The sequence below is a fragment of the Ornithodoros turicata genome, chromosome 3 (assembly GCF_037126465.1).
Source record: "Ornithodoros turicata isolate Travis chromosome 3, ASM3712646v1, whole genome shotgun sequence".
NCBI classification, from domain to species: domain Eukaryota; kingdom Metazoa; phylum Arthropoda; class Arachnida; order Ixodida; family Argasidae; genus Ornithodoros; species Ornithodoros turicata.
In genome coordinates, this window is record NC_088203.1 from 25,259,419 (window position 1) to 25,268,919 (window position 9,501).

At 45.1% G+C, this 9,501-nt stretch overlaps 1 protein-coding gene across 1 annotated transcript; it reads right to left on the reverse strand.

Annotated features, from left to right (window-relative positions):
- Window positions 1-325: 325 nt before the first annotated feature.
- Window positions 326-8,517, reverse strand: LOC135390071 (nicotinamide N-methyltransferase-like). The gene is made up of 3 exons (XM_064620081.1): window positions 8,164-8,517; window positions 1,676-1,883; window positions 326-870 (listed from the first exon to the last, which is right to left on the reverse strand). Exons 1-3 carry the CDS (start codon window positions 8,291-8,293, stop codon window positions 441-443), a joined length of 768 nt encoding a protein of 255 aa, XP_064476151.1. The 5' UTR covers window positions 8,294-8,517; the 3' UTR covers window positions 326-440.
- Between the last annotated feature and the right edge of the window lie 984 nt (window positions 8,518-9,501).

Sequence of the window (9,501 nt, forward strand, 5' to 3'; positions counted from 1 at the left end):
AGTGTGGATAATTGTCGTCGGCTCCGAATACGGCAGAGGCACGAAGAGATTGCCACAAGGGGCGCTGACACCTGAGCGCCACCGCTAGCTCGACGCGTGTATTCCGACAACTGAGTAACTCTGCCTAATTAACACCGCAACTGTAGTTACACTTAGCAAAAGTAACTTGTTTTAAACTGAGTACAGGCCTGTATTTTTTAGCAATATTTTACTGTGAAGGGAGAGACACCGGGCTTCACTTCCGCGATACGTTTTCATGCATGGCTTTGCTTCCAGGGAAAAACTTTTGCCGGTTCTAATGACAAACTCTGCTCTGACAATAACAAACTCTTCTCATAAAATATTTTAATACTGGAGTTCCCCAAGTCAATAAAAACGTCCATAAGATATCGACAGTGCGATAAAAAGTCACCAGACGTAAAAATTCTACATAAACTGGACTAACAACACTTCTCAGCCACAAGCACATACGCGCCGTTGTACACATACCCTTCAACAATTCTTGGTTCATCAACAGTCCAGCGCTTTATCTTAAAACCTGTTGTCTCGATGGCGCTTTTTACCATATCCTCCGCAAGACACATTGCTCGAAAAGCAGTTTTCCCAACTCTGTAAGATGTGGCTCCGAGGACACCGCATTGAACAAGGAATCCTCCAGTTTTGACCAGCTGATAGATGTTGAAAGATGCCTGGTTGTAAGCGGCCAAATCAGGTGCAGCGGCTTCCAGACAAAGGACTGTCAGCACGACGTCATACTCAATGCGGTGTTCTTCAGGCAAAACTGTCGGGTCATACACATCGCATGGTACCACATGCTTGATGGCTTTCCGGGTTCGCTCTTGAATTTCCTCAGCTCCTGCTCTCACGTCTCTGCAAAGATATCAAAAATAAGAACGCAATGGTCATGGTTGCATGCATACACATGCAATGGGGTAGGGTATCGCACCGCCACGGTGAAACACCCCATCTCCTCGTCAGAATCTTTTGTTGTCGTTGTGCATGCATATTCGTATTATTTTTTATTTTATTTATTTTTTTTTCTGAGCAGCATACGGAAGAGTCCGAATCAGTTTTGGAAGGGTATCGATATTATCGAATCGACATTTTCCCCAAAGAAATATCCATGTTTTACTTCCCTCGTGAAAAAGGACACCTCCTTTTGCGTAAGCCGGCAATTCCTTCTCGGATATCGACACTTCTATCCCGAATGCCGATATCGTATCGCCAAAATAGATATTTTTCTCGCTGATATTGATGTACGTTAGTAATCTCCCGGTAATCGATCATAAATATGACCGAAGAAAAATTTGGAGATGGTGGCTACTTCGTGTGTAGAAGGACAACAGTTCCTCGAGAGCCTTCATGAACAAAATTAGAATATCTGTATAGCTCCGTATTCTGTCTCAAATAACAATATCTATCGGTGTTCAATATTCCGATATTTTTACACGTTTAGTCTAGACACAGCAAAGTCTCACAATTGGAAGTCTCTGTACACAAAGAGCCAACAACGTGTCTGGCTATGTTGAGAACGGTACCCTATCTAGATGAGGAATAAAGACCTGATGCACCTGATAATATAATAAAAGTACATGTGGCAAGAACGTTTCAAAGTGTTTTGTTTTCAGTAATAGAGAGAGAACGCCAAAGGTCTGTATTTTCGAAAAGAACTTACTCATATCCCTCCAGTCGCGCTTCACTTTCTGCGAAGAATGACCAGTCCAGCATTTCAGGGTCTTTATTGAGCCACCTTAGAACCGCAGCCCTGTTCTTTTCCAGCAGCTCGCACTGAACAATTCCGCTGAACCTCTTGGTAACCGGGAACAGGCTGTGTGCTGTGGGACCGCAGCCGACATCAATGAGAGTTTCCCCAGCGATAAGATCTGAAACAAATTAAATCCCCAGAATGAGACAATGGTACAATAAAGGTAGCAGAACAACAAAAGTACCGATGAGTTTTCGTCTCTGGATTTCTAACCCTCCTCGCTCTTCGAGACAGCATTTTCTCGCTTTACACTCTAGGAAACAAAGTACAAAGTCGTGGCTTCTGGTACTCGAGATTGCATTTGCTCCGCACGTTGGGGCCCTGACTGAAATTTAACCCCGAACACAGCAAAGAGTCATTGAAGGGACAGTCGCATCCTTGCCTGTCGATTTCAGAACAATGGTGTCATTTTGTTCCTCGTGGACCGCTGGATGGAAAATCCCACGAGAGTTGAGTTGAACAGATATAATAAATGGGAGCAATTGAATTCGTCACCTGCTACTCCCACAAAGAACCCTCAAATGAATGAACCCCACAGAAAATATAAAGCATGAAATATGTGGAGGATGCGTAATAGGAAATATACGTATACAGGAGGAAATATATGGATGAAAAATATGGATGAAAAGGATGAAAATATAAAAAGAGCAAAGCATCACCCCTCCCGGTCACTGAACTGTATTTGCACATGCATGCATGCACGCATGACATGAATCGCAAGAAACTAACAGGAACGAGGAACTCGACGACACACGCCTAGATAGCGGTCCTAATAGTGGCGTACTTTGACTCTTATTCAATGGGATACATGACGAGAGGAGACGACGGATGTTGAGAGTATGTCGGAATAGACGTCTACCAAACAAACGTCACCGTGACGTATTCATGACGTTGGTAGACATAGCGAAACAGCGCGGGCGGAGAACACCCTTGTTTCACAAAGCCATGTTCTCGCAAGCAGGTCGAGGGTCGCTTCTTTGTATTAGAGGTACACACTAATGAGGTCGCGTTTTTAGTCGCCTTGTTGTCTTCATTCGCGTTCCTGAGCCACCTCGGGAAGAAAAGAAGGCTCCACCCAAGGGTTGGTTCCACCTAGAGTCACTAAATAAGCTTCGCTTCAGAGTATCGACACTGAGGTCCAAGGGAGAGCAGGAGGGCCATCTTGTTTCCGCACCACACCGGTAGAATCCCGAGTTGAGGATCAAACACGACTAACATAATGCTCGCGTGAGAGTTGGCAACTGGCGAGTTAAAAGAATTCCAACGCCCACAATGAATTTCCACATCCTCAGCATCGTTACGATTAAGCTCGCAGTAATGACTTTGTAATGTCATTACTTTTTTCGTAGTAATTGTAATGTAATTTCATTACATTTCAACTGCAGTAACGAGTAATATAATTTAATTAAATTCCTGCTGGAGTAATGAGTAATGTGATTTAATTACATTTTAGAAGTAATTTAACCAGGTATGTCCTATAACCACTATGCCACGGGAGCTGGTGCGGACAACCATGTGTGGACAGAGATTTCCGTAATTGCTCGTGACCGACAGTCTTTAATATGTATGTTTTTTCTCTTTTATCCGTGCTAGCGCCACCAAATAACTGTGGCTATGAGCGACGTACAGGGGAGATGCAGGAAGGAGTGGGGGACAGGGGGAAGGGGTTAGTATCCGCTTAATCGCTCGTACGTCTAACGAGCTAACGTGTGTTCCGGAAATTTAAAAAAAAGACGAGCACGTGATTGCTCGTGACACATGCTACGCCCTTCACGTATCGTGCGAAGACCGTCGTGGACGTTTTATCACGTGCCCTTCTCGACGAGTGCCCCGCCCCTCGTTACGGAAAGTCTTCGGAAAACCCAAGGAAAACCTCAGACAGCAGAGCCGGTGGTAGGATTCGAACCCACCACCTCCCAGTCTTCAGCACGACCTTGGAACCGAACTGTTCGCTGTTACAAGACGAGGATAAAGGTCATTGACAGACACATGCGATAAGAGAATGGTGCTTGCCGTCGGAACGAAACAAGGACCACCCCCGTGCGTGAATACGTCCTCCCCTGGAAACGGGGAGCTGTGTGTCCCACAATTCACTATGTTGGTCGAAGACCAAGCTCGCTTGTCGCACATAAGTATTATTTTGTTTATTTGTTTACCTACATCGCCGATGCCTTACAGTAGGGGGCCTGGTTGCATAGACAAGAAGATGGGAAAGAAAAAAACAGGATATCACTCGGACTCTTAGTTACAATGCAACGCATTCAAAGGCAGTCTAAACAGAAAACAACCATGAATGTGGGCAAAGGACCACTTGACTTACACAATGCAACAATTATTCACATCGAACACAAATTAATGTAGAACTCGTTATGATCCGTTGAATTCACAACGTGTTCTGGGAAACTATTCCACTGGGATATCGACCATTGGAAAAAAGGATACTTGAAGACATCGGTTCGACAAACATTCCCTTACTTTCCTACCGTGGTCTAATCTCGCTGAGACATGTGCTACAGGGGTTTAGTAATGACGTGAATGCAATACAGTCCTCTTACCAGGGATTTTCCCAGCACCCCCTACACCCCCCTAAGACACCCCCCTCCGACAAATCTTGCAACACAATAGACGAGTTCAGAAAAGCCCAGTGCTCTTTGCGCACGCATTGCACCCTGGGCGTTTGCTGAGCGGGGGAACAAGAATAATCCTTCACATTTCGCTTTCGCTGACCTTGACACGTCGTGGACAATGGACCGGTATAGGGGAGAAATCGGAACTGTTTGAAGGCCACCCGTTTCTTTGCTATTAGTAAACTCCCACAGTTCAAAGGACGCTAAGCACTCTGGGATTTTTTGAACTCGTCTAATGTCAGCTACAAAGGACAAAAAATCCAGAAAAGCTGCTAATATGGGTGCCACACCCCCGTACGGAACACCAACACCGCTCCGAGACGAAAATCCTGGGAATATCCCAACCTATTCAGATATACAAAAAAACTTGAGCGAATTTTGGCTAGATATAGAAGAGCATGAACCTTTACGAAGGCGCAGCTACAATAAATTCCAAACACATTTCACATTAGACGTACTGTCCTCGCTACTTCAAACTAATCCCCGTTCGTGCCCTCGCTCCGATAAGCGCTCGACCGGCGAACAACGAGGGACGGATTGGAGTCTTCGATTGGAAATCGGGTGTTCGCTCCTATCGTTTGTTGTCTACACGTGTGGAAACAGACACTTACACACACAAAAGAAAATTCCTTATCTGGGACTTTCCTGAACGATATCCAGGTGCCAGCCCTATATAAGTGTTTACCGTATCTTCGAAAACACTACGGAGGCCTGTGACTAATACTCCTGTCACACGGGCTAACTTTGTGTAATTTTCGTGAAATGCACTTCAACCAACTGCATGCTTGCTACACGCCTAAAGTAAGTGTCACTTAAGCAACGATGGCACTTACGATAGATAAGAATAAACGAATTTCTTAATAACGCGTCCTGGAGTAGCCAGTCCCGAGTGGCTCGAGACTAACATCTCCATTTTTTTTTCTTTTAAAATCAATCAATCAAGAATAAACGGCGGCAAAATTTTTAGACGCGGGCCACAATACCTTCCTCGGAATGTTTTTCTTTGATTTATAAACACTTCCTGCAAATACTCTTCTAACAGTAAAGAGATTTGCTTCAAACATGTGCCACAACAAAAACGGCCGCCGCCGGATCGCCGAGACAACGAAGTTCACAGAGGCTGTTCAGGAGAGTAATGCCATCCTTTTTTCGGCAAAATGTCACACTGTACTAAAATCAAATAAACAAACTGTTGAAAATACATGTTTAAAAATATTGTGATGTCTGGGCCCCTCGTTTTTTGCGATACTTCTACCTGTACCACAAAGCTTGCCGTCGAGGCTACACACTCAGTCAGCCGAAGAAAAGTGAAGTGAGTTTGGGGGGACTCACTAAATCGTTACTGCACTTTCTGCCGAGTGTCAGTATAATATGTCGTGTGGCAGCACACGAATGACACTAAGTGCAAGTGTCACTGTTTGAAAGTGATACTGACTTACTCCGTCTGACAGAGGTGCAATAGTTTGCCATTAAATACTTTGCCAAACTTATGATTATAATAATTTGTAATTTTAGGTCACTAGGGAACTTTCATTTCAAAATGTGATTTCAAGGTGAACCTGGCAGGGGGCGGATACTATCAACAAACAATACACGGCGAAATACAAATTAACCGCGAGATATGCACCACAAAGGCCTGCATTGATATCTGTTCTCGACCGCTTGAACAATAGAACCTCCAATCAAATAAAGATGATTGGAGTCTGGCAACCCAAGAAGAAGGAGGCAGCGCTGTCGGCGATTTTATACTTTATAGTCAGTTGGGCTAGCAACACGGTCTACTATAGGCCCGCGTATTAGACATGTGCTTCAGAGTTTCTAGTTCCTGATTTGGCTGTGCGGTGCTGTGCACCAGCATAGAGTGTGTGTGTGTGTGTGGGGGGGGGGGCTCATCATGCGAGTAGAAGAACTCGTCAGGTGACAAAGTTAACTGCTCCTTTTTTTGCTGACTCAAGCAAACTAACCAAACAGCCTATACCTTCTTACCCTTTTAGCCTTTTTTAATCAGTGGAGGGAGGGGCACATGTTTGTTCTAAAAGGACAAGGGAAGAGTTAGCCATACACGAGTAGGGGGCTCGATTCTGTACGGACGAAGCTATCACGTTGCCTAGAAAGCACGAAATAAATCTTAATTGTGCTTTGAAACATTGTTCAGGACTATCACTCTTGGAACGCCCGCAGAAATCAAGCATCGTTGTGGTCAATGGTCAATCCAAAGGGCAAAAAGAGAGGAAGCTGTTTCTCTAGTTTGAATGTACAAAAAAGAAAAGGAGGGGGGGGGGGGGCTTTGCAAAAAGGATTTCGCTGTGCAGTGTTCGTTGACAGCATGTGCTCCTTCCAGGTTCGCTCAACAACACCTTGCAATCTCAGAGCAAAACCAAAGTTCTCAGTGACATGAGGCGACCACTTATTGCAATCGTCCTAGGGCCTGCTCTCACGTACAACACTTTACTTCAGAGCGCTGGATACCAAGCGCTGCTTTCTACCTTCGTATTCTCACTTACAAACCAGAGCGCAGAGAGTCAAGCAGCTCAGGCCCCGCGAAACCTCATTGGCGACGTGACGCAACACCGTTTCGTGCGGTGATTCTTGATTACCGTAAACTATGGTCCTCTGAATGCAACAGTGTACGTAAATATGTGCTCTTTATGAATTTGATGGAGCACTGCTATAGAATTACGCAATTATTTCTTTTTTTTTTCTTTTGTCACAGTAAGAAATAGTGGTTCTTCGTTAGCAAATTGTGTCTTATGCATGTCACAAGACCTTATCTTACCCGATATATCACGGTTTACTTACACGGTTTGTCTCACCCGATATATCACGGACCACCCCCTCAAAGTGACGGTCGACCGGTCCAATGCTGTTTTCACTGTTCCCCCATAGTCGAGCCCTTATCGGGGAGAGGCCACGGAAACGGGAGATTGGTTAACAGTGGCTATGACAGTACAGCTCCCTGCAACCTCAACTTGAACGCCGCTTCGCGTGGCGGAGCAGGAGGAGAGACAGCCTAGTGTGATTCAGCTGAACTATTGGGAGAGCGCGTTTCGGGCTGTTCCACTCGCGTGTAGAGGTGTTTGGTTGTTGTTCAAACGCTTCGAAGGCAGAAGGGGGTTGCTTTCTGAGGACGCCGTTATCGGGATGGCGATTGTTTGTGTTGCTTGTGTGAGATGTACGCTGGGTGATATCGACCGATATCACCCAGCGTACAGCATCATTGCTTGATTGCGTCATTGCGTTGATACAGCATCATTGCTGACCCATTCGGATGCACACAATCATTCTTAGATGTCAACGCGGCCATGCCTCGAATATCGCCGAGATTACCGATATCATCGAGCATATATCACATAAGCAACACAGACAATCGCAGTCCCGATAACAGCGTCTTCGGAAAGCAACGCCCGCCTGCCTTCGAGCCGTTTGAGCGATAACGGACACCCCTACACGCGAGTGGAACAGTCAGAAACGCGCTCTCCCAATAGTTCAGCTGAATCCCACTAGGGTGTCTCTCCTTCTCCGCCACGCGAAGCGGCGTTCAAGTTAAGGTTGCGGGGAGCTGTACATATGAGACTGCTTTCGCCCGCTCGGGTACGAGAATAAACGATACACAGATAATTGGGAACGAAACACCAGTACGTATTCTATCAAGGAAGGAAACGAGTGATATAAATATTCTATTCAGCGAGGAAGCAGTAATTTACCATTTTCTTTTGTTCAAGTTCAGTACACAGAGCGGTACTTTAGAATAAAAAATTGACCGTTACATACCACCATCGAAGATATGATGTAGCTGTTGCTGGTAGAACAGGTGGAGAAAGTCCTTTGATTTCACTGCTGCCTGATACAGAACGGGGTCAAAGTCCCTTCTGTACTGTTCCTTGACTTCCTCGCAGTTCATGGCGAATGCGACCTGATGCGTCGTCTGGAAAGTATAGAGGAGACGAGCTGCGCGCTTTCTAGTTCCGTACCTTCTGTGTGAATAGTTCAGCCATAGCTAGTGGCAGAAAACGTGTCCGCTATGTGGCGCAACATACCCAAGTGGAAAGTGGAACAGGGTGCATTAAAAGCTATAGACGACCTGATACGTCATTGACCCGACGTCATTGATACCTAACGCCACCGCTGAGGGCATGCTGGTGGTAACTATCAGATTTATCAGCTTTATCAGCCGACGCGTTTTTCCGGCTTCTTGCCAACCAGAGCAAAATATAACCTCGAACCGGTTCGAAACGGTCTTCTCGGAACGCCACATGTTTGTAAACAGAAAGCCGTCCACTTTCATTCTCGTGCAACTGAGGCAAATGATCAAATATAACTGATAAGACACCTGTCATCCACCTCCATGATCCATGCTGCTGAACTTTATTGCAGGCAGTATACTGCTTCGGTAGATACGGAAACCGATAGGATGTTTTCTTGTTCGTTTAGGCTAGGAATGTCGTACCTAGGAATGTCGTAACTAGGAAGTCACAGATGCGATACGGGGCACTGCTTGTGCTCGTTGCGAAAGTTCAACCACGTGTTTCGGTGAACACTTATTCTCTTTTACTTTTATTTTTATTTTTTGCGTTGATGTGTCGCTCCTTGTGCCCGACAAGGAAAAGTGACTCTCTGGAAACCTGCTTTCTGAAAGTAAAACAAAAGACCCAGAGGGAGATACCTTTCAGGCATTTTTATCTGTCCGTGTGCATGTGAAATAGCGCTGTTGCTGTGTTTCATGTTTCGGTGCACATCTTGCTGCTACTTCTCTTGATCTGCATTATTTAAATTGTTCGCTACTTGTGTACGGAATAATAATAATAATACTTTAGACCCTGGACGTAGCTGACCGACCACTGTGATGTTACGCATCATTGTCTCGTGACGTAACGCTTCGAAATATCGGAACAGTGTTTATTTACTTATTTATTCCTCTCTACCCCAAGGGACCATCCATGGGGGAGTGGGTACAAGTACATAGAAAAGAGCCAACTGCAAGAGAGCAAGGGACACTGACATAAGACAAGCAATAATGCAAAACATGTAGTAATGTAGTAAGCAATACAAACGTTTCTTCTGTCTTTGTCACATAATGAGAACACTCATATGGTTAAGAAATAGTTTGTG